Source organism: Arvicanthis niloticus, chromosome 8 (genome assembly GCF_011762505.2).
Source record: "Arvicanthis niloticus isolate mArvNil1 chromosome 8, mArvNil1.pat.X, whole genome shotgun sequence".
Taxonomy (NCBI): domain Eukaryota; kingdom Metazoa; phylum Chordata; class Mammalia; order Rodentia; family Muridae; genus Arvicanthis; species Arvicanthis niloticus.
Genome location: NC_047665.1, coordinates 43,969,719 through 43,996,781, shown reverse-complemented (window position 1 = coordinate 43,996,781; position 27,063 = coordinate 43,969,719). Strand labels below are relative to the sequence as shown.

Below are 27,063 nucleotides of genomic sequence, written 5' to 3'. Positions count from 1 at the left end.
GTTTCATGAAACTCATTATTATATACAATTAATAAATCCTAATAAAAACATTTTTAAAGAATCAATGAAATGAATAAATCTTAAATTAAACTCACCAAGGAAAAAGATAGACAACAAGTTACTAAAATCAGCAGTGAAAGAGGGAACATGTCTACTGACCTTACACAAATATGAAGTCTGATACTCAGGTGTCAAACAATGGCATTTGGTCAGTTATATGGGATTGTAGCACCTACAATGCACTGTCTCTTGGTCTATGTAAAACTTTTTCATGGTAAAATCACTATAGGGCTACCAGGGATAGATATATTTCTAGTAGTTTCATATCTTTATATACATTTCTTTTTTTTAAAGTTCCCCCAGAAAACTTTATGCAGCTTCAGGGATGACAGCAGACCTGGCTCCAGACATCCAGAAATATATACAGGACCAAATACATGGAAATACTGAGAGGGTCTTATGCATTTAAGGGAGAGACAAGATAGGCACTATAGTCTCTAGTTCAATCCCTACATTGTTGAGACTACACTAGGTAAAGTTTTTAAAAAGATTAGTTACTATGTGTACATTGTAAACATTATACAAATTGTACTTTAAGTTATTAAAAGGTATTAAATTAAAATCATGTAGTTTTGATGAAAACCACTTATATTATACAGCATAGGTCAGCAAATTGATAGTACTCCCCCAGTACTGCAGCTAGGGTGATGCTGTTAGGAAATACAGCTTTCTCGGGCATCTCAATGTTAGTTTCCTAACAGTCTGAGAAGCAGAAGCTTTAAATTGACTTTGCCTCTTTGTTGTTTCTATTACCATTCATAAAAACAGCAACAGGATTCAATTCCTACTCTAGAAATTTGACAGGTTCTCTGCCTAGAAATCTTTCCCCACAGAAATAAAAGTCTATTACATAATCCTAAGTCTTTAAAAGGTCCAGTCTTTAAACAACCTACTATCGATAGTTTTATTTGAGACATCAGATTCCATTTTTGTTTTCCAGGTGAGCATTATTAAATGATCAGAGTTAGTACCTATGATGAAGAGTTACTCTTGTTTCAACTATTAAGTCTTCAAAAATGCTTTCTATTTCTGTTATGGAAAATCAAGAAGTATATCAGTTAATTACATCAATATTCAATTGGTTTCTAGAATGTGTCCATTTTTGTTCCTGCTTCAGATCTCTGTATCTTTGTGCTATGGCAAGAATACTCCTTAACCAGACTATCTAATTAATGCAAGTAAGCCTTCCACTTTATCAAGCTATTCATTCCCTTTTGTGAATTCATTACATGTTTTTGCTGATGTCCTCAATATCTCCAACTATAATAAAAATCCTGCGTGGCAATAAATTCTCTACTATGCCTGGGTGGATGGACAGGTAGATGGATGAATGAACAGGTAGATGAATGGATTCCATGTAATTGAACTTCTTAGTCCCTAAGTATATCTGAACATACAAAAGTAATTGGCTAAGAATAATAACCTTTAAGGTAAAATGTATTAAGTATATTGTATTAAGTACATTTTATCATAATAGAAAAAATTTAGAGGATGTTACATGGTGATACTTGAAATTAAAATAACTCATAGTCATCTACAAAATAAAATTAACCATAATATCCACATTGCTAAGTACTCAAACTAACTAAGGTCTCACAGTACATTCCTGGTATGTTATAACTGAAAGCTAGAATGAATCATAAACATTAAAAATGACATCTCATTGATGTTTCAATTTGCCTTTCACTGATAATTATGTTGGATAAATTTTCTATCTGCGTTGCACATATCTCTTATTTTGAGAAACATGTGGGTCTTTTGCTCAGTTTTGAGCAATTTGTTTGTATGTTTTCCACTGCATTATTTAGTTCTTCACATATTTTAGACATCCTTTATTCCATGTACCATTTCTGAGCGGTTTTGTTCGTTATTACGTTATTTACTCACTGCATCGGTGATTTTCTCTTTCCTATGTAGAAGCTTTCTCTATTTTGATGCAATCCCATTTCTCCATCTTTTTTTTTTGCAATACTTTGTGTTTAGGGACATGTCCAAAGAGTCATTATCAAGGGAAGAAGTTTTTCTATATGCTTTTAAAATTTGTCATATTAGGCCCTTTTAAATTAAAATTTTAGTCAGTATATAAAGTAGTGGCTTTTATCCCTGCTTATATCTTCATATTTTGTTCATATTTGTTCCCCTCCCCACTCAGTTTTATGTTTGCTATTTAAGTCCTTAATACAGTTTGAGTTAGAATTTGTGTATAATGTCAGAAAGGAGTCTAATTTAATGTTCTGCATATAGATAATCACTTTTCTCAACACAGCTTATTTTGTTCTTAGGAGGTTGTTTTTTGATGTTGCTGCTGTGGCTGCTATTTAAGACAATATCTCACTTTATAATGCAGGCTGGCCTTGAACTTAATATGCACCTTAGCATAGCCTCAAACTCACAGCAATCCCTCAGCAGATCTAATGCTATTTATTGAAGAGACTGTACTTCTTGCCATTGCATTTTACTGGCCCTTTGTTGCAGCTTAATTGAGCCAAAATAAGTGATTTTATTAATAGGGTTTTATATTGTTTCTTTGGTCTGTGTTTCTTTTATTTTCATGTACCATACTACTTTAATTACAATAGCTTTGAAATATACTTTAAAATCAGGAAGTATAAGCTTTCTAGCTTGTTCTTTTTGCTCTAGGTGGCTTTGCATACATTAACAGACTGAAAGGTAAAAATCATATAATCTCTTGGTCGATGCATAAAGAGCATTTGGTAGAAGTCAACTTTCTCTCACAATAAAAACTCTACAAATTTGTTCTAGGAAAAGTGTGTTTCAATGCAGCAAGGTCAGATATGCTGGCCCACACTAAAACAATAATTTACAGTGAAATATAAAGCTGTTTCTCTAAGTTTGGAAACAAGTCCTGACTAGTTCTATTCAATGTAATATTAGCAATCCTGGAAAGGGCAATTAGGCAGAAAGAAATCAAAATCTTCCAAATGAAAACAGAAAAAAGTAAACTTCTCCATTTGTTGATGTGATTTTTTTATATAGAATTTACACAGAGAGACTCAAAAAGAAACAAAGAACATATTACTAAAAATAAAATATCTTGGCTAGAGCCGACCATCAGACTGAACTCAGGGAACCTAGTAGCGGAGCTGGTGGAAAGACTGGAGGAGCAGAGGGGGATTGCAACCCCATTGAAAGAACAACATAGGCTCATATGACCACCTAGTTCCCCAGATTCTAGACCACCAACCAAGGAGTGTACCTGGAGGGATCCATGGCTCCAAATACATATGTAGCAGAGGATGGTCTTGCCTGACAGTAATGGAAGGGGAGACCCTTGGTTCTGGAGAGGTTTGATGTCCCAGCATAGGGGGATGCTGGAGTGGTGGGGCAGGAGAGTGTGGGTGCGTGGAGAGCACCCTCATATAGGCAAAGGGGAGGGCACATGTGGGATGGAGGTGTTGATGGATGGGTAACCAGGAAGTGGGATATCATTTGAGATGTAAATGAATGAAATAATTAATAAAATAAATAAATAAATAAAATGTCTTGAGAATAAATTCAACCAAAGAGATAAATACATACACACAATGGAAAGTATAAAATATTGATGAAAGAAACTGAAAAAAGGTAAACAAAATACCCATATTTGTTAATCAGAAAAATTAATATTGATGAAAGAAGTTGAAAAAGAAGCAAACAAATGCCCGTATTCATTAATTTGAAGAATTACTATTGTTAAAATAATTAGAAGCCTGCAGGCCTAGTGTAATTCCGACAACATTTTTACATAAATAGAAATTTTAAAATCTTAAAAGCCAAAGAGAACAGCAGGTAAATGTCAACATCCATACATAACCCGAACTTAAAACAGAGCAGGAAAAGCTTTAATCACAGAAAGCATTAAACAATGCTGTAAACACAGAAGGAATGTGAGCCTAAGATTTAAAAGAACCAGTTTGTTCCATTTCCTGCTTCTTATCTCTCGTAGCCAGATCGTCTCCCTCTCTAGGGTTCCATCCCCTCCCTCCAAATGGCCCCTGTTTACTGTCCCAGTTTCTGCAGTTGCCCCAGGTTGAATATTCACATGTGAAGATTTAGAATTAGGAACCAATAATTAGACAAAATGATTAGACAGAACATGTGGCATTTGTCTTTCTGAGTCTGGGTTACTTCACTCAACTTAATGTTTTCTATTTTCTAGTTCTATCCACTCGACTGAGAATTTCCTGGTTCAGTTTTCTTTACAGCCAGATCAGGTTGCGCTGGGTCTAGGAAGCACATTTCATTGTCTACTCATCTGTTGAAGGATATGGGTTGTTGACACACCTTAGCTGTGTGACAAGAGTGGCAGTGAACATGGCTGAGTAACTTCTGTGGAGTAGGATGTCAAGTCATTTGGGTATGTGCCAAAGAGTTGTATACCTGGATCATATGGTAAATTTATTTTTAGCTGTTTGAGCAATTTCCACACTGATATCCAGAGTAGCTGCAGCAGTTTGCAACCCTGACAGTGGTGAATCCGCTCCTCTTTCCCCATAGCTTTAGCATTTGTTGACTTTGTTTTGTTGCTTTTACCCATTTTCACTGTTTAAAATAAATCTCAAAGTTCTTTAATTTGCATTTCCATAATTTCTAAGGATGATGAACTATTTAAGATATTATTTAGCCATTTTTTATTTCTTCTTTAATGAACTATGCAGGGTATGGCGGATTTAATTGGGAAAGAAGGTAAGATAACACAGAGAGAGAGGAAAGAAGGGATAAAAATTGTTTTAAAAATCCAAAGGGAATTCATTCTATTCTATATTTACCTAAAATTAATTTATACTATTTAATTTTAATAGTACCTATATAAATGTATGCATATGTATACAAATACAGTATAAAGAAGTTATGCTGTTTGAGGTAATAAAGCTCCCCACAACAGTTATTGACTATATAACAAAAACCCCAGCATCAGGCATGAAAAATCTTTTGAGGTGTTGGTCAGAGAATCCCAAGAAACTACAAGACTGTTACTGTTTCCTTTGAGTGACTTCTAGAAGTTGAAGGTAAATCCCTATTCTTCAAGACCCCATGAACTTAAAAACCTAGGACTTGAAGGAACTGAACTGTGTCTCACTTAAAAGCCCTTTCCCTGAGAACTTGCTTTTTGTACTGGAAAGTAACACATGCCCCCCATGAATGAAAAGCAATCAGCAGTCACACCACCCAACTGTGATGCCTATGAACCACAACAATGACCAACACTGTACCAGAGTGGCACTCACACCCAACTGTGATGCCTATGAACCACAACAATGACCAACACTGTGCCAGAGTGGCACTTACATCTTGGTGGTAAGCAACAGCTCTCCATTAAACTTAAAATCCACTATACAGGAAGGGAATCATGCCTGGTACTAAAAATATAGACAACTACTCACAACTAATGAGGTCACAGATCTTAGAGAAGATCCTACTACTGCCACCTTCCTAAAAAGTATGAACTCCCTAATTATTTATCCAACACAATACGCGCGCGCAGGTGTGTGTGTGTGTGTGTGTGTGTGTGTGTGTATGTGTGTGTGTAAAATGATATTTTAAAAAGGACCATGAATTTGAGAGGAAGTAGGGAGTTGAAGATATGGGAGGGTTAGGAGAAGAATTAGGGGGAAATTAAGTAAATACAATACATACATATAAATTTTTTAAAATAAACTTAATTATAAAAACTGACAACAGATATGCAATGATTGATGGGGTCTTCAAAGCAAGAATGTATTTGGCCTCTTAGAAGAGATATTAAAATTCCAAAGCACTGTTGCTGAACTTTTGAACTTTCTGATGTTACTGCTCTTGCTTTCCGTACTGCACTGTCTCAGCTTCCTTCACCATAACTGTGTGCTTCTGTACCTTCAGTGCCCTGCCTATACCTTAACAGAATTCCAGTTTCTAGCTCCAGTTCCTTCCTAAATGCACAAGGGTTGTTTTTTTTTCCACCTCATTTCTTTGTCACATTTACAAATAAGTAACTGCAAAACAAATTTCTTATCATGATTCTTCCAGAACCAGTTTATTAGGTACAACAAACATAATGTCTGATTATGGTACCTACAGTACTTTAGGGGCATAAAAAATGTTTAATTTTAATTTCTTTCTTAAGAAAGAATGTAATAACAGCAAGCAAAATAATGAATTGTGTTCATCTTTATATTAATGCAGTTCCACGATTTTTAAAATATTTTGTAGAAAAATCCATAAATATCAATCTCCTAGGGTAACAGACAATTAAATAAGCCCTGAATTCTTCTGAATCAGCCCAGCTCTGGGACCCTCCCCAATTCTGCTCTGGCCTCTCATGAAACTAGAGACTACTATGTGAATATTCACTTCAAATCCTGATTTGTAGTGGTATATTTGCAATTTTGTAAATTTATTAAAAAACATTAAGTTGACTTTTAAAGTGAATTTTATTGTATAAAATGTATACTTCAATAAAACTAACTTTAAAAAAAACTTTACAAAACTTACTGAACATTACAAACACAAGTGTAGAACAAAATGATAAATTTCACAGGAATGCACTTGTTTGTAATTTGGAAAGTTGCTACAATGAGTTAAACTTTTATGGATCCTAACCTGTTTATGAACGTGTAATATGAACAACATTCAAATATGTGGAAAGATCATGGCATCAAAAGTGACAATATGCTCGATCTATGTAAATAACCATGGAACTAAAGCACTAACTCACTATAGAATAATTAAGAAAGCCTGGTTACAATTACGTACAGGAAGGATATTAAACTTACAAAAGATATTTCTGAAAGCCACAACAGAAGAGTAAGAGCAGCAGGGTAATTGGAACCACATCCACACCCACTTCCTTGCTCTTTACCAATACCATCTAAGGACACAGTATTTAGATGCTGACATTAGACAATCTAGAGTGAACAACTTTAAATCATATTAAGACTAAAAGAAAATCAAAAGAATTTTATGACAAGGGTTAAAAGTTTATAGCTTTGAAACTACAAAATATTTGGTGCCCACTACAAACCACATCCCGGGCACCATCGTGTCTCCACAGTGAACTCGCTGAAATGGTTTTGTTGTGGTTGAGGCAATCATCTCTGAGTTAATAATTAGCTACTATTCAAATCAAGCATAATTTGTCTATTGTACAGTAGATCACTTTTAAGAGGGTTCAAAATCACATTTTTAGTGGCTGGCATTGAATGTCATTCATCATTCTATATAATGTGATCAAAACAAGTAGTAGTCTTTGACGACTGTATGAAAAAAAATTGTTTTCCAGGCAGCTAAAACTAAAAACAAGTGCTATGTGCTAAATATGGGTGAACAGATATTTAAAATAAAAATAAATAAAAAGAATACTTTTTTTAAAAAGAGAAATTTCCTATCATGATACTTTGAAAAGGACCTAAAAATAACATTTCATATACATATATATACACATTTTGTGGGTTTGTTTTTGCATCTAGACTCTAGATATGTTTTTAAAATTGAAAGATAAAGTGAACTTAATATTCTCTATTGTTAAAAGGTATAAATATAATAATCAAATAATGATTTTAATATGTAATTTTCAATCTCAGCACAAATCTAACCCTAAGAAATACATTACACTAACCAAATAAATCTAATGCTACCCATCAATAGATTACTATACAATTTATAATGTTGTGTTCACATCCTTTATTGCATTGCACCTTTAAACAACCTTGTATGCCAGTACAGTAAAGTAATGAAACTAGACCTACAATTAACACCCTCACAAAAATCAACTTCAAATGGATCAAAGACCTCCAAGTGAAACCTACAATGCTGAAATTGTGAAAAGAAAATACATACAGCATCTTACAAGACACAGGTGCAGGAAAATACATTCTGAATATAATTCCATTCATTCTGGACGTAAGGCCAACAGTTTACTCATCAAACTCAAAGAAAAATAAATCCAACTTATGCGGAGCAAGGGAAACAGTCAAGTGAGGAGGAGGCCTACAGAGTTGGAGAGAAGCTTTGGTGGCTCCAAATTTGATAAAGCATTAATAACTATACTGTACAATGAAGTCAAAATATAAGGAATAAAAAAAAAACAAATGACTAAATTAAAATGGGGGTATAAATATGAACAGAGAATTCTCAGAAGAAACATAATAGTTGAGAAATGTTTGAAAACATCAAACTAAATGGAGAGAAACTTGAAGCAATCCCACTAAAATCAGGGACTAGAGAAGGCTGCCCACTCTCTCCCTATCTATTCAATATAGTACTGGAAGTCCTAGCCAGAGCAATTAGACAATGAAAAGAAGTCAAAGGAATACAAATAGGAAAAAAACAAGTCAAAATATCACTATTTACAGATGATATGATAGTAAACTTAAGTGACCCCAAAAATTCCACCAGAGAACTCCTAAACCTGATAAACAACTTCAGCAAACTGGCTGGTTATAAAATCAACTCAAACAATCAGTACTCTTCCTCTACTCAAAAGATAAAAAGGCTGAGAAAAAAAATTAGGGAAATGACACCTTTCACAATAGTCTCAAATAATATAAAATACCTTGGTGTGAATCTAACCAAGCAAGTGAAAGCTCTGTATGACAAGAACTTCAAGTCTCTGAAGAAAGAAATCAAAGATCTCAGAAGATGGAAAGATCTCCCATGCTCATAAATTGGCAAGATTAATATAGTAAAAAATAGCCATCTTGCTGAAAGCAATCTACAGATTCAATGCAATCCCCATTAAAATCCCAACATAATTCTTCACAGAGTTAGAAAGAAAAATTCTCAAATTCATTTGGAATAACAAAAAAACAGGATATCGAGAACTATTCTCAACAATAAAAGAACTTCTGGAGGAATCACCAACCCTGACCTCAAGCTGTACTACAGAGCAATAGTGATAAAAACTGCATGGTATTGGTACAGAGACAAGCAGGTAGATCAAAGGAATAGAATTGAAGACCTAGAAATGAACCCACACACCTATGGCCACTTGATCTTTGACATAGGAGCTAAAACCATCCTGTGGGAAAAATGACTGCATTGTCGACAATGGTTCAACCAGCAGCCAGCATGTAGAAGAATGCAAATCGATCCATTCTTATCTCCTTGTACAAAGCTTAAGTCCAAGTGGATAAAGGACCTCCACATAAAACCTATTAGATACACTGAAACTAATAGAAAAGAAGGTGGGAAAGAAACTTGAATACCTGGGCACAGGGGAAAAGTTCCTGAACAGAACACCAATGACTTATGCTCTAAGATCAAGAATTGACAAATGGGACCTCATAAAATTGCAAAGTTTCTGTAAGGCAAAGGACGCTGTCAGTAGAAAAAAAAAATGGCAAACAACAGATTGGGAAAAGATCTTTACCAATCTCACATCCAATAGAGGGCTAATGTACAATATATACAAAGATCTTAAGAAATTAGACTCCAGACAACCAAATAACCCTATTAAAAATGGGGTACAGAGCTAAACAAAGAATTCTCAACTGAGGAAACTCAAATGGCCGAGAAGCACCTAAGAAAATGTTCAGCATCCTTAGTCATCAGGGAAATGCAAATCAAAACAACCCTGAGATTCTACATCATACCAGTCAGAATGGCTAAGATCAAAAACTCAGGTGATAGGAGATGCTGGCAAGGATGTGGAGAAAGAGGAACATTCCTCCATTGTTAGCAGGATTGCAAGATGGTGCAACCACTCTGAAAATCAGTCTGGCAGTTCCTCAGAAAATTGGACATAGTATTACCTGAGGATTCAGCTATACCCACTCCTGGGCATATACCCAGAAGATGCTCCAACATAGAACAAGGACATATGCTCCACTATGTTCATAGCAGCCTTATTTATAATAGCCAGAAGCTGGAAAGAACCCAGATGTCCTTCAACAGAGGAATGGATACAAAAAATTTGGTACATTTACACAATGGAGTATTACTCAGCTATTAAAAACAATGAATTCGAGAAATTCTTAGGCACATGGATGGAACTAGAAAATATCATCCTTAGTGAGGTAACCCAATCACAGAAGACCACACATGGTATGCACTCATTGATAATTGGATATTAACCCAGAAGCTTGAAATACCCACAATTCAACTCACAGACCACATGAAGCTCATGAAGAAGGACGACTAAGTGTGAGTGCTTCAGTCCTTCTTAGAAGGAGTAAAAAAAATACTCAAGGGGGCAAATATGAAGATAAAGTATGGGACAGAAACTAAAGGAAGGGCCGTTCGGAGACTGTTCCACCTGGGTATCTATCCCATGTGCAGTCACCAAAGGCAGACACTGATATGGATGTCAGGAAGTGCATGCTGACAGGAGCCTGATATAGCTGTCTCCTTAGAGGTCTGCCAGAGCCTGACATCTTCAGATATGGATGTTCACAGCTAACCATTAAACTGATCAAGGGGTTCCAATGAAGGAGTTAGAGAGAAGACTAAAAAAGCTGAAAGGGTTTGTGGTCCCATGAGGAGAGCAACAATACCAACCAACCAGAGCTCTCAGGGCATAAATCACTAGCCTGGGAGCACATAGGGAGGGAGCCCATGGCTCCAGCTGTATATGTAGGGGAGGATGGCCTTGTAGGGCATAGGTGGGAGAGGAAATCCTTGGTCCCATAAAGGCTAGACGCCAAGTGTGGGGGAATTCAAGGGTGGGGAGGTAGGAGTTTGGGGGTAAGTGGGGGCACACCCTCATAGAAGCAGGAGGATCAAGGATGAAATAGGGGGTTCCTGGGGGGGTGGAGTAAGGGGATAACATCTGAAATGTAAATAAAATATCCAATAAAAAAATTTTTCAAAAAAAAGAGAAATGTTTGGAAAGTTTCAACAGCCATAGCAATAAGGAAAATGCAACTTAAAACTACTTTGAGACTGAACATCCATAGGTACTTGCTCAGATGTATTCATTGTTGCTTTATTTAGAATAGACAGGAAATAAACAAAAACTAAATATCTGTCAACTGGTAAATGGAAAATGAAAACATGGTACATATATACAATGTAATATTATTCAGATGTAAAGAATGACGGTATCATGAAATTTGTAAGTAAATAGATGGAAGTAGAAAATTATATAGAGAGATAGTTTAAATGAAGTTAAACTACTTAAGACAAGTGCCTCTAAGAGACATGGACTGAAAAACCCCACCACCTGACAAAAGAACCCTCTGTAGTGAGAATTTTGGTTTCTTTAAAAACCCAATTATGTTATGTGAATTTTCTTTTTGTTTTAATTCCAACTGTGGGATAATAGGCTGCTTCACAGCAGGTAATTATGATTTGCCTCATGCAGTAGCAGGGAGTGATCTTTTCCAGCTGTGGATAGTTTAATTCTGAAACCTCTGGAGAAGGTATAAAAGCCAGAGCCACGATGGAGTCAGGGGTGCTCAGGGAGGCAGCTCCTGCTACTGGCTGCTGATATTGAGGTTTGATGAGAAGTTGAAGGTATCCTGATGAAAAATATTGGACTTACCCCCAAGGAACTCAATGCCCCTATTCAACAGGATGTAGTCTATTTTGTTGGCTGAAAGAAGGCAGTGCCCCATTTTTTCCCCTAACCTTCTTTCTCTCCTACCTAGTGTTGGGGGGTTGAGAGGGATTAGGATAGAATTAAGGGTTGGAAGGGAGGTAGAGATATAAGAACAGAATAAAGCAAACCAAAAAAGATAGTGCCAACCAACCTCATATGAATTGTGGGTCAAAGGAGTACAAGAGACTCTTAAAACAATTTAAGCTGTTGCTGTTTCCCTTGGTTGCCTCCCAGAAGTTGAAGGAAATAACCTCTTGCTGAGGACACTGTACACTTTGGACACAGGATTAAGAACATTTAAACTTGGTATGACCCAAAAGCCTGCTACCCAAGGATTAGTTTTCATAGTAATGGGAGGTGATATGTGATCTGCTATGATACAAAGCAATCAATAGTTGTACCAACAATGATTACTGTCAAACACAGGAATGATGAGAATGGCAAGGTGCAATAGTTGCACATACATCCTGATGGTAAACAACAGTTCTCTAATAGGACTTAAAGCACACTAAACATGAGGTAAATCATACCTGATAATAGAAACCTAGCCAACTCCCTGTGACTAATAAGTTCATGGCCCACAGGGGAGGATGGAACAACCTACTACAACGTTCCTAAACCACTTGTCTCGGGTTTCTATGACAGTCATAAAGCACCATGTCCAAAAACAACTTTTAGAGGAATTTATTCCAGCTTACAACTCTCAGGTCACACTCCATTATTGAGGAAAGTAAGGAAATGGATTCAAGGCAAGAACCATGAGACAGAAAGTGAAGCAAAAGCCTCAGAGAAATGCTGCCTACTGGCTTGCTCTTTTTGAGCGCTCAGCTGCTTTCTTATGTAACTCAGGAACTGGGGAAGCACCACTGACAATGGGCCTTCCACATCAATCATTAATTCGGGAAAAAAAAAAAAGCTCACAGGTCAATCTATGTGTAGGAGGTTTTCAACTGAGGCCTCTCTTCCCATATGACTAGTTTATAGCAAGTTGACCAAACATTAGCCAGCACACAACTATAATTCCTAACATTTTAAGCACTTATCCTTGTACCCACACATAAGGGTAGATCTTATCCCTCATCAAAGAAGTTTCTTTTTTCAGCAGGAGCCCATTACAGAAAGCAAAAATTCATCATACTACAAAGAACAACTGATCATGTGATCTCCAACCTCAGCTGAAACACTACCTACATGAGGCATTGGAAACCTCCCTTAGAGTTACTGGTCAAAGAGTGTCCAAGACAAACCCAAAACAATGTAAACTATTGCCATTGCTCTTGGTTGTCTCCTAGAACTTGAAGTTGACACTCTAATGCTGAAGACACCACACACTTCACACGGGTCTTGAGGGAATCAAGCTGATACTGACTTGGAAGCCTCCTCCCTGAGGACTAGATTTCATAGTATTGGAAGATGCTATGCAAGCTGTCAAAGAAGATATGCTGCCTATGGTTCTTTTTGTGGTGTTGGTGATTGTCATTATTGTCAACATGACATAAGCTAGGGAAATCTGGGAAGAAAGATCATCAGTTGAGAAACACCTCCATAAGATTAGCTGATAGGCAAGTCTGTGAGGCATTTTCTTGATTAATGATTAATGTGAGAGAGTCCAGCTACTGTAAGTGGTGCCACACAGTGATAGGTAGTTCTAGGTTGCATAAGAAAGAAGGAGCAATCCATTCAGAGCAAGCCAATAAGAAGCACCCCTCCATGAAATGTTTCATTCCTGTATCGAGATTCCTGGCCTACCTGAGTCCTGTCTTTGCATCCCTCAATGATGAACTGTTATCAAAACATGTAAGTCAAATTAGTTCCTGCATAGTATTGTAAACCTAGGTGACTTCCCATGGCTGGAGATGTCATGGACCCTACAGGAAAACCTACTACTACCAGTTTCCTAAATCAAAATAATTTCTAACTGTACTCTAAATATGTATCCTTATACCCACAAATAAGTGTAGCTCTCAGCCCTCATCAAAGAAGATTCTTTTATTAGCACATGAAGGCTTTCATAGAAACTTAAAACTCATCAAAATGCAGAGAATAAGTGGCCATTGGGTGCCCATCCCAAATTGGTATTATCTAGAATAAACCCTAGACCTGGGGCTCAGGAAATACTATGGATGAATAAGAAATGTTAAAAAAAAAAAAAAAAACATCTGAGGGCCAGGATACTTGCTACTAGATAGTGTCTTCAAGAAATAACAGGAATGCTGCAAGCACAAAACATCAACTATGTGGTTACCTGCATAATAGTCTCATCAGTCTACAAACAAATGTGCATAGCGCAAGTGTTACAATGTTCCACCTCTATATGAAGAGCTACAGGCAATCAATGGCTGCTGAGAAGGTGGAATATACTTTCTCCATGGACAAGCCCCCGATACATTAACCAATACCAAGTGGTCATCCCAAACACTCAAACGTAAGAACTACATAAGAACATAAGAACATAAATGAACTTAGTAGGGTATGTGTGATGTGTGTAGATAATGCAACCTTAATTATACAAGAAGGAATTGTGTATTTGAGAGGAAGCTGGGGTCTGGAAGGAGTTAGAAGAAAGGAGGAAAATAGAAAGGATGTAAATACCATACTTACATATGAAATTGTAAAAAAAAAAATAATTTAAAACATTGCATAAAAAAACAGAAAGATAAATGCCATTCTCTCTCAACTGTGATTCCTAGCTCCAAGTCTTCAGATGTGAGTATATAATATAGAATAACTACAGAAACCAGGAAGGTATAAATGGACCATGGGAGAGGGGTTAAAAGGGACTAGCAGGATTCAGGTGATATGAAAACAAAAACAGAAAAACTGGAAGGGGCCTCTAGCTAGGAGAGGGAGTCAATACAGAAGGAAAAGGAGGGAAGGAGGACAAATAACACTAAGATTGTTTGATAAAGCTTCAAGCAATTACATTATTTTATATTTACCTAAAGTTACATGCAATGATTTTAAGTGTATGTGTGCGTACACACTTACACTTAAAAGTGTACACTCATACTTCAAATGTATACACTTAACATCTGAAAGTCTCCTTCCTGCAGTCAAACTCCCATACTGCCAGACAGTACCATGCAAGCTACCAAAGGAATAAAACAATAAGTGTCCTTCCCAGCTGTTGAACCTATGAACTAAACAATTACCAGCACAGAAAGATTACCATAACAGTGCGTGTGGTAGTTTGAATAAAGAGTCCATCATAAGTCTTAGGCATTTGGATGCTAGGTTCGATCAGTGGCTCTTTGGGGAGGATTAGGAGGTGCAGCATTGCTGGAGGAATGCAGACTTTGAGGTTCCAAAAGACTCATATCATTTTGAGTTAGCCCTCTCTGTTTCCTGTTTGTGGTTGGAGATAGGAGTCTTTAGATGCTACACTAGTCACCCATCACCTGCTACCTCCATTCCTATATCATGGACTCTAACCCTCTGGCACTGTTAACCTAAAATAAACTCATCCTACTATGCCCATGGGTTTTTATCACAGCAACAGAAAAGTGATTACAATAATATAATAAGTGGCACTCACACTTTGGTGATAATCAACAGCTGTGCAAATTAATTTAAGGCTCACTCAACAGAAGGGAAATCATATCTGTTCCTAGAAACCTAGTTAAATTTCCTGGGGCTTAGTTGAATTCATGGATCTTAGAAGAAAATCTACTACCACCAATCTGCTAGACCCATATAATTCTTAACTATATTCTAAATCTTACCCTTGTAACCACAAGTAAGTGGAGCTATCATGCCTCATCAAAGAAGTTTCTCCTTACAGGGAAGGCATAAGGAGCAGAAGTCTTATCAGTCACATTTCATTAGCAATCATGAAACAGTAAAGGAAGTGGAACCTGGCGATAAAACCTCAAGGTCTACTGATAAGGACCTACTTCCTCTAGTAAGATTCTATCTCCTCAAGGCTCCATAACCATCCCAAACAGTGCCACCAACTTGGGAAACAAACACTCAAATGCATAAATCTAGAAGGGACATTTTGTATTCAAACCATACTATGCTGATGGCCAGCTCAATAATGCAAAATGTATTCAACTGAGTTCAAAAGTTCTCATAAATATTAACATTCCCAACACTGTTCAAAAGGCCAAATTGTCTTTTGAAACACAACCTCTTAACTGCGGGTTAAATTGCATACATAAACAAGTTACATATTTCCAATATATAATGGCACAGAGTAGACATTCCCACTGCAAAAAAAGAGGAAGAGAAATATATCAGAAAAAGATGGACCAAAGGAAGAACAAAACCCATCATGGTAAACAATCCTGAAGCACCAAATCAGGCATCTTGGACTCCTGATAGATTCTTCTGCTCTCCAGAGGGTTTGGCTGGCCTGGTGCCTCCAGATCTGTTATGCATAGGCTCTCTCTTGCATAGGCTGGCTCTTTCCTTGGCAGATACCTGGCATCCCCAGCACTCTGGGCCCTCCACTTCAACTGAGATTGATAAAATCTCAGCTTCATGAAATGGCCTTTCAGGGCCTCTTACAGAGGCTCTTACATTACCACACAGTGCCTGATCTCCACAGCTCCCTGTAACTTTGGAGTAAGACTTCATGATCCCTCAGTCTTGAATCTTTCATGTAGAGTTAATCCCACCAGTCAAGATTAAGATGCTGGGATGGGAGCAATGGCTCAGTGGTTAAGAGCACTGGCTGTTCTTCCAGAAGTCCCAAGTTCAATTCCCAGCACCCACATAGTGGCTCACAACTGTTTGTAACCATAGTACGCGCGAACTGGCAGCCAGGAAAGTGCAGAGAAGAAACTGCGAGCTGCCGAGGCGGAACTCTGCCTCAAGGAGGCAGCTCACATCCTCTCAGGCAGTTAGCTCCATACTAAGCGCTGAGGTTAGGGCGGCCTGACTCATGCAGGATGAGTAACTGGCAAACAGCCAATCGAGAATGAACACGACACGCTAAGGGCTATTTAAGCAGGCACCTCAAGCCCCCTCCCCGTCTCCTCTCCTCATGATGAAATAAAACTTGTTGCAGAAGGATCCTGGTCCGCGTGTTTCTTTTCTTGCTGGCGAGAAAAGTACCGCGGATATTATATTTTTACAGTACCACACTTCTAGTGTGCAGATGTGCATGCAGACAAAGCACCAATATACATAAATCTTTAAAATCAAGCCAAAAGGAGTAAGATTACTACCACAATTAACAACTTAAAGCAAGCTTTAATTAAATACTGGCTAAGTAAATGGACTCTGGCCAGGTCCATCTCTGAATTCCCAGAAAAATGGCTATGATTCTTGCTTTGCAGGGGCTTTAGAATGTAAAACCCATATTTCACCACATTTTCAATCACAGGCAAGCATATCAAACGGATAATTTGATATTTGATAAATACCGGACTGAGCATCGACAATGCTGTGAAAAGCACAAAAAAGACATTTTTGTTAGACTATGGAAGCTTACAGTCTCAGTAATCAATATAGACACCATGCCTAAACAGAGAGAGAGAGAGAGAGAGAGAGAGAGAGAGAGAGAGAGAGAGAGAGCACACACACATACATACACACACGACTTTGTATACCTCTTCATACATGCTGTTGTTGTCCAGCTTAGAATGTTTATGGGATTCCTAATAGTGTGGGTGTCTATGAATCTTTTGCCTGTTCTTAGGACACTTTTCCTCCCAATGGGTTGATGTGATACTTTGTGCCTAGGCTTATTGTATCTTGTTGTGTAGTCTTTGGTTGACAACACTAGGAAGCCTATTCTTCTCTGAAGGGAAATAAATCTGGTGGAGAAAGGAGGTAGTGAGGGATGGCTGAGAGGTGTGGAGGGAGAAGTGGAAGTGGTCATCATATATTATAGGACAGAAGAATAAACAGGAAGGAAGGAAGAAAGGAAAGAAGAAAGAGAGATAGAGAGACAGAGACAGACAGACAGACATTTGTGTATATGTGGCCATGAGTTTACCCACTTTGAAGAAGTCTTGCAAGTGAGAACATATTTCACATGGAAAATCACCAATTCAATGCTAGAAGACTTTTTTTAACTTCTATTATATCATAATAAAGACTGTTTTGAAAATCAATGTATCAATAATTGATGTATAAAAGTAAGTATACAGTAAAAAAAAAATTGTATAGACTAACCTACATAATTTAGAAGGCTTGGTGAAAAATGAAAAATAACAAAAAAAAATCTTCTGTTCAGAAATGTTAAGCATTTCAAGACAGAGAGAGCAGGATCTACAAAGTAAGCTCAGAAACCCATAGGATTACACATCTCACACACCTATGGAACTTTCATGTCTTGCACATTTATTGGATATGTAAGTTTTATTTGGTTACTTAACTTACCTCAGTCTCATTACAGCTATTAACACAGGGAAAAAAAAGACTTTTAGTTCCCATAACTACCATCTGTGGCTTTCTGTGGAGAAGCAAGATAACTCATCTGAAGAGAGATCTTTTATCAGTTTATAAAACCATTAAAATTCTAACAGTGATTCAAAGTTGCTGTTAAGAAACTCATACACAGTATTTCAGCATCAACCATACTGACTTTTTTATTTCTATACACCTCCTTAATCTTGCCTAAGAGAAAAAAACTCTCCAATGTAGTGTTCCAAGTTTACTATTTTCCCATGTATGCCACTTAAATCTGAAATTCCCAACTGAGATCTCTATGTCTAGAAAGTAATTTTCCCACAGTAAAATGTCTCCTTGCACAAATTAGATATTTTCTTTTTCCTATCCCTGAAAAATTATCTATTCAGAATCAACTTCCACATATGGTACAGCATCTGGGTCCGATCCAGTAAAGGAGGCAAAATGTCATGTTAGAAGTGAATTAACCCTTTCATTGCACCAGTCATGTGCCTACTACACTGTAGCTGTAACTGTCTAAACGGGGAGGTTAGTCTGGAGTCCCTGGATAGAGTTCCAGGAGTTAAATAACATAAGTGTATACAAAAAGATATCTTTATTTTCATCAGCCTCTGACCTAAACAATTATGAATGCAGGCAATGAAACCACCAGAGTATAAGCAATATCTATGACTTGATCACTGATAATTTTATACATCCTTTCATATCATATTATCTCCTGCATACTTCTTGAGATATCATTTCTTTTCAACATTACATCAAATTGTTAATGGTGTTGCAATCACTATTATGTTACCAGAGGTTAAAGCAGAGAGATGTCAGGTTCAAATTCTCCCTGGTCTATAATCTGAGTTCAAGGTCAGTCAACTTAATAAGACTGTCTCAAAAGGAAGAATAAAAAGACAGCTGGGAATACAGCATAGGAGCAGACCATTTACCTAACATAGTTTGATTTCCATAAATTTTCATAGTTATTTGACTAACATATATTATAACACAAAAATGATTTTTAAATTGAGATAAATGTATTTCCATATAACATACTTCTTTTGTAATTCAACTGCCTCATCTTATGGACTTAAGAATACAATCCCAAGATTAGCTCTATATATTTCACTAGACTTACAAGAGAGTCCATGGTACATAAAATGTGAAGAAATAGCACCAAGGAAGTTACAGAGCTCATATATCAGTGAAACAGAGGAACCCTACTGTGCTCTCAACAGGAGTATAGAAACCATTTTAGTACAAGGAGACCCTGGAGTTCTAATTAAGCAACAGTGTTTAAATTGTAACAAAATCATCATCATGAAAAGAAATACATTCAAAACAAAGTGGGATATTTGCTTTTCTAATTTTAATGGGTTTTACACATGTGTTCACTGGATTCTATCAGAAAAGGTATAACCCAAATACATTGTTATATCAACTAAAATGTTATATGAATTGGTACCTGAGATGACAGTAGATTACAATCAATGAACAGTCCTTTTCCAGTTCTATAACGTTGTATTAGGCCAGCCATAATGGCCCCATAGGCAAAAAGGCCCGTGGCGAGATCAGTCATGGCCACTCCTGGACGAACAGGATCTCCATCCTGATTTGAGGATTCAATGGGAAAAACAGAAATTGAATATTGATTCATTTTATATTTCTCATACATTCAGTAGCTAAATAAAAGAATTATATTTGAAGCATGCATATCTACACATGAGCACACACATACATACACATGAATAAATGCAACAAATTAGTATTCAGGATATCAGCTGTGTATTTTTACTACTGTATTTCTCAAGAGGCATACAGCCATCCTAAACCAAGTCAAATGAAACAAGAAAATGTTACAAACACATTTGAACTTCATTTTTAACGTATCTTACTTAAATAAAAAATTAATGAATTGTTGGATTTAAATTTAAGTGTTAATCTTCCAGGAAAGAGTTAAAACAGTTTTTTCTCCTGTTGGATGAAATGCTGTTTTAGAGACAGCAGAAGGAAGAAGAGGAGGAAGAGAAGAAGGAAAAAACCTGGTTTAATTTTCTTATAATCATGCTAATAACTGACAAATACCCTAATGACATATGCTTTATTAAAAAACACATAAGGACACATATGTGTGAAAATATCATAATGAAACTCATCACTTTAAATATTAACTTTAAAAATTAATCTTAAATTTTGATTTTAATAGATATTAAGCCATTTAATGCTTACATGTATTTCTGCAGAAACTTATGAGCCCTGAAAGTGGGTACAAAATATTTTAATATTTAAATTTAATTTAAATATATTTAATTTTTAAAATTTAATATTTAAAGAACAGTTTTATCATTAAACTTTGACTATAATTAGTAATAAGAGTTTAAACTAACTTCAAAATGTTGCTATACCACTTTAGACATAACACTTTTCAGGCATAGAGGCTCAGCTTAAGCAGCTAACAATTCCATTTGCCCTTGCCATGCATCCTTACCCACATCCCTACCCAGGAAGCCTATGTTACCCATTCCCAACTCATCTCTAACCACTCATCCCTATAGGACACATCCGCTCCCTTCACTAGAAAGACACAAGACTGGTGCTACCAACTACACATTCCCTCTACCTAAGAATTGTCCCCTCTTCAGAGAAGGGTGCTATACCCATACCAGCAACAGCACACATTACCTGAGGAAAGTCCAAAGTATTTGCACAATGATCTAGAAGATTACATATAGAAATCCTCTAACTCTGCAAAGGGTTTGCTTCTGAACTTAGAAATTTCACTTTGCTTGAGCAGAGCCAGGACTACTCCTGATATTCCATTTCAACATTTAAACAAATTTGCCTACCTTTTAAATAAGCCCCATATAATAGAATGTGGAAATAGACCTTAAAGCACTCGCTCAACAATATACAGGCGAGGTTTCCATAATAAGAAACAGTATCAAACTCCAGGTACCTAGGCCCCACTGCAAATAAACAAACATGTATAACCAAAATAAGTATCAAAAACTATTTTTCCTATACTAATGTCCCTGAGAAAGGTTACTTAGATGATGTACTAGAGAATGGTGTCAAAATAACAATAATAAACACTATTAAAAAACTCAAAGAGGATTTTAATAAATGCCATAATGAAGATCAGAAAACCACAAAAGTTAAATAAAATTATGAAAATAATCTAATATATAAAAAGAGAGCACCACAAGGTAAAAGGTATTCCAATCAAATGAACCAGGAAATAAGCAATTGTAATAGTCTAATATCTGACAAGGCAGACTTCAAAGCAAGGCAAATCAGATGAGGTAAGGAGTAACACTATCTTCATTGAGAAAAGTCCAAGAATACGACATAACAATACTAAACATATATGTACCAAAAATAGTGACAATTTCATAAAAGAAACACTTTTAGACTTAAAATCAAAGGAAAAAAATCCCAGAATACTAACAAATGATGATTCAAGACCAATTTAACCGATAAATAGGTTGTCTTAGTTAGGGTTTTACTGCTGTGAACACCCACCATGACCAAGGCAACTTTTATAAGGACAGCATTTATTTGTTTCTGGCTTACAGGTTCAGAGGTTCAGTCCATTATCATCAAGGTGGGAATATGGCAGCATCAAGGCAGGTATAGTGCAGGAGGGGCTGAGAGTTCTACATCCTCATTTGGAGGCTGCTAGAAAAATACTGACTTCCAGGCAGCTAGGACAAGGGTATTAAAGCCCACACGTCCAGTGACATACCTACAAGTGACACACCAACAAGGCTACACTTCCTAGTAGTGCTATTCCCTGGGCCAAGCATTTACAAACCATCACAAAGGTTATCTTTTTAAAAAAGAACTAAATAGACTAAAGAGACTCTGAAAATTAATGACATCATAAAATCATATATATATATATGATTATATATATATTTTATTTTAATATATATATATATATATATATATATATATATATATATATATATATATATATATAATTTTACCCAAACACTAATGAATACAAATTCTTCTCAGCAGCTCCTGGGACTTTCCACAAAGTAAGACACAAAACAAATCTCAACAAATGCAAGGAAAATTAAATCATATGTCCCATTCTATCTGAACACCACAGAAAACAGAAAGTACACTAATCCATGGAAGTTCAACAACACAATACTGAGCCAAAATTAGGTAAAGCAAGAATGGTATTAACTTTTTTCTATACCTGAATAAAAATAAAAACACAACATACTAAAATCTTTTGAGATACAATGAAAGCAGTCATAATAGGGAATTTTATAGCACTGTTTCTACATTAAGAGATTTGAGATCAAAGGATCTCAAATAAATAACTTAATGATGTAGCTAAAGGCCATAGAAAAACAAAACAAACAACACCCTAAGAAAGTAGATGAGAAGAGATAATAACAGTCAGAGCTGAAATTAATGAACTAGAAGTGAAAAGAAATGAATGAAATAAAGAATTGGTATTCTGGAAATATAACAAGACTGACAAATATTTAGCCAAACTAGCTAAAAAAAAATAATGCAAGTTAATAAAATTAGAGATGAAAGTAATACACCTTAACAGACTCCAAGAAAATTCAGAGGATTATGTGAACATATTTTAAAGTTTTTACATTCCAAAGAACTAGAAAGTCTAAAGAAAGAGATAAATGTATTAAAAAGAACATGGCTCTTGGCTGAAGCAGGACCACATACATCAAGATGGCCTAAGATGACTGCATAGGCTTCTCATATCAACATGGCCCGTGGTGGCTGCAGGTTTTTAGTGTAGGGATGGGAACCTGTTATTTCCCCCTTCTCAGTTAGAATGATCATTGGTGTTGCCATTTTTCTTTCTAGTCTGGTTTAGGTAGTCATATTTTGAAGTATCATGGATAGATATCCTATCATTTTAAGAAATATAATCTTACAGCAGATTTTCTGTTCCTCCACTCTTATAAAACTACCAGCCCCTCTTGTGCAATGTTCCATGAGCCTTGGGCACAGGTACCCTATGAGTTGTTGTCCTCTACATTTTCACCAGTTGTGGTTTTCTCCTGCAAAGGGAAGATCCCCCCCCTCCATGGGGAGGATGCAAGATAAATTTATCTGTAGTTGTAAAATCAAGTATTTAGAAAGAAGTTAAGATCTGATCTAATGTAGTTATTTGATCTAATTCTGATGATTGTATGTTCTCACCCGAGACCCATGATCTCACTAGATCTGAATAGTTGACTGAGTTTCGGTACCAGGCATGATTTCCTTCCCCTTGAGTGGGCCTTAAGTATGACTAGAGAGCTGTTGGTTACTGCCAATGAATGCCAGCTTTAAACATTCAGAATTATCTTGCTGTGTTAGTAAATGTGCTTCATAGAAATCCTGGCTGGGTAAGACTTTTGTTTGGTTCCTTCCCTTAACAGGTAGCATATCAAATTTTAGTACGTGAAAGATAATCCACAAACGGAGCTTGAATCTTCTGAGTCTTGTGTTTGAAGTACAAGTTTTTGTAGCAAGAAAGACTTACTTTCAAACTCTGGGAGGCAATTGTTATAACCTATGTTGGGTTTTCATTTGTCATTTGTTTTGTATGGACAATGTTGACTCTGATATGGGAAAAGTCCATTTTAACTCTTTTTATGCATGTATAAAATTTTTCTATACTAGTGGGTTTGTATGTCTTTTTAAAAAGGTCTTTAGTGATTTATCCTTCTCTGTGCTCCCTCTTCTACTTTTCCCTTCTCTCAACCACCTCAGCTTAATCATTGCTTTTTCACTATTCCCCAAGCAAGACTGGGAAGTGTGACTGGGGTGCATTACATAAAATTCCAAAAAAAAAAAAAAAAAAAAAAATCAAGAAAAATATTCCCTTGGGGGGGGGAAATCTACACACAATCAACTAATGACTGCTGAGAGGGGGAGAATTAGTCATTCCTAAGAATGAATCTCCTAATTAGTTGTCCAACAACAAGTTATAAGCCCTGAAATCAAATCCACACAAACAACACTTAACAGATTCAATGGGTTGTATTTATGTATCTTATGAAGTTAACATACATAACAATTATATGTTTATAAAACAATAAAAAAGAGGACATAAATTTGAGAAGTAGTAAAATGGATGGGTGAGGTTAAAAGGCAGGTACTTGGGAAAAGTTTAAGAGAGTAAAATAAACAGAAAAAATGACAATTATATTTTAATTCCTAAAAAGTTCTTTTGAACTTTTTAAATAGGACTTCATTTGCGAATAGATTATGGGCAACAATTGACATGTGGAATTCCACAAAGCTAAAAAGTTTTTTCAGAACCAATGAAACAATTAAGTGAAGAACAACCTCACAGAGAAAGAAAGAATATTTTCCAGCTATGTATCTGACAGAAGATAATCTTTATAATATTCAGAATATTATAAAGAACTCAAAAGAGTTTTTTAAAAAAGACCCATTCAAATCTAAATGCAGAGTTCTCAGAAAAGGAATATAAATTGCCAAGAAATATTTCAAGGCCGGGCAGTGGTGGCACACGCCTTTAATCCCAGCACTTGGGAGGCAGAGGTAGGCAGATTTCTGAGTTCGAGGCCAGCCTGGTCTACCGAGTGAGTTCCAGGACAGCCAAGGCTATACAGAGAAAACCCTGTCTTGAAAAAAATCCCCCCCCCAAAAAAAATCAAAAGATGCTCATCATCCTTAGCAATTAAAGAAATACAAATCCAGGGCTGGAGAGATGGCTCAGAGGTTGAGAACACTGACTGTTCTTCCAGAAGTCCTGAGTTCAATTCCCAGCAAGCACATGGTGGCTCACAACCATCTATAATGAGATCCTGGGCCCTCTTCTGACATACAGACATATATGCAAGCAGAACATTGTGTATTGTGGTGAGCCGACAGAAGGCGGATATCATTCTTGCAGCCATCTTGAGCCATATACCCTGATAAGAGATTTGATTACAATAGCCTACAACAGCTGAGCACACTCTGGTAACATCTTGCTTTAGATATCCAGGATCTTCCCTTGGGTGTGTGAGACTTAAAGCTGTGATTTAGAGCCGAGACTTAAGGGCGTGACTTAGAGATCAGATTTAGAGACAAGGCCTAAGGGCATGACTTAAAGGCATGACTTAGAGGTGTGGCTTAGAGGTGAGACATATAAAAGGCAAGAGGCAGACAGAAGAGTTCAGTACAACTTGGAACTAGGAATTAGGTTAGAGAATACAACTTAGAGTACAACTTGGAAAGGGCACTTGGAAGGGAGCTTGGAAAGAAGCTTGGAACGTGGAGGTACTAGGGACTAGGAACTAGGGACTAGGAACTTAAGACTTGGGACTTGGACTAGGAAGAGAGACTGAAGAATAAACGGGATTGAATCACACTCTGTCTGGTCTCCATTCCTCGAGTCTGTCCTCTCTCTCTTGCTGAACCCCAACCCGCAGACCAGAGCAGCTTGGGGTAGTGCAGGCTCTAACAGTTTAGCCCCCAAGGCTTTTGGCAGTGTGGGTCCCAACATTGACAGAACGGTCCGAGACATTTTGGACCCCAAACGTGGGGTAGAGCAGTTCTCAACATTTCTGGCCCCCAAGCAGGGGGCAGCTCGGGCCGCAACAGTGTATATAATAAATAAATTAATTAATTAATCTTTTTAAAAAAAGAAATACAAATCCAAACAAATTTGAGATGTCATCCCATTGCAGTCAGAATTGACAAAGAGCAAGAAACAATCAACAGACAATGCTAGGGAGGATGTAGGGAAAGGGGGACACTCAGTAACTGTTGGCAGAATTGCAAACTGGAAATCTACTCTGGAAATTAATACAAAGGATCCTCAAAAAGCTAAAAATAAATCTACCATATGACCCAGCTATACCACTCCTTGTCATACGCTCAAAGGGCTCAACGGGTACTTCTTCAGCCAGGTTTATCACTGCCTTAATCACAATAGCTAGGAAACTGAAACAGCCCAAATGCCCTTCAACTGATGAACAAGTAATGGAAACAGGTTTCACAGACACTCTAAAATATTATTCAGCCATAAGGAAAAATGAAATCATGGAATTTATAAGTAAATAGAACTAAAAACATATTACATTGACAGAGGTGACCCAAATGACATAAATGGCACATGTTCTCTGTTATATATGTTTCCTAGCTCCAAATCTTCAGATGTGAGCATATAACATGGAGTCACCACAGAAACCAAGAAAGTAAAATGTTACCATGGCAGGGAGGGCACTAGAGAGAGGAACATAGCATAGGAGTAACATAAAAGGAAAAATGTGGAATTAGTTGGGGAAGCTGGTAAGGAGGTCAAGAGGAGAGAGAGAAAGGACTAAAAGTATGAATAAGAAGATTGAAACAGCCATAGGATTCATATTTTATTTACCTAAAATCACATTAAATACATATAAGTGTGTGTGGTGTGTGTGTATGTCTCTCTCTCGCTCTCACTCTCTCTCTCTCTCTCTCTTTCTCTCTCTGTGTGTGTGTGTGTGTGTGTGAGTGTGTGAGTGTGTGTGTGTGTACTTATGGAAAAGAGGTTATGAGGGAGAGGAGCAAATGAGGAAAGTCAACTAAAAAACTAAAATAATGTATTATGAAAGTGACAATAAGCCGGGCGGTGGTGGCACGTGCCTTTAATCCCAGCACTTGGGAGGCAGAGGCAGGCGGATTTCTGAGTTCGAGGCCAGCCTGGGCTACAGAGTGAGTTCCAGGACAGCCAAGGCTATACAGAGAAACCCTGTCTAAAAAAAAAAACAAAAAAAACAAAAAAAAAAAAAAAAAGAATGAAAGAAAGAAAGAAAGAAAGAAAGAAAGAAAGAAAGAAAGTGACAATAAAATGGGTTGCTTTGTAAGCTAGTTAGAAAATCATCTTTAGAAGTGAGCAGGCAGAGCACACACTGCGTAGCCACACTGTCAGAACGCAGTGCAGTTCTCCAGTGGACCCACGGACGCCCTTACCTCCATAGTTTTCACTCATTTTAGAATTTGGGTAAAGACTGGTAGGCCCCAAATGTGTTCGCTTCTTTCAAACTGAATTCAGTGTTTTTAAATAAAAGCACTCACAATAAGGACATCTTTACCAAATGAGAGCCCAGGGATTGAATAAAGATAGATATGTCCATTTTCTGTCCTCTCAATGAACAAAAAGAAAATCAAGC

The 27,063-nt window shown here is 36.8% G+C and overlaps 1 protein-coding gene across 3 annotated transcripts in view; it reads right to left on the bottom strand.

Moving 5' to 3' along the window:
- The window catches only part of Sugct (succinyl-CoA:glutarate-CoA transferase), a 719,395-nt gene that overhangs the window by 577,840 nt on the left and 114,492 nt on the right, over nucleotides 1-27,063 (bottom strand). For all 3 annotated transcript variants that reach the window (XM_076939338.1, XM_076939339.1, XM_034510479.2), the window contains exon 8: nucleotides 19,389-19,532. In XM_076939338.1, the coding sequence (XP_076795453.1) occupies nucleotides 19,389-19,532 (144 nt within the window). The remainder of the gene's footprint in view (nucleotides 1-19,388; nucleotides 19,533-27,063) is intronic.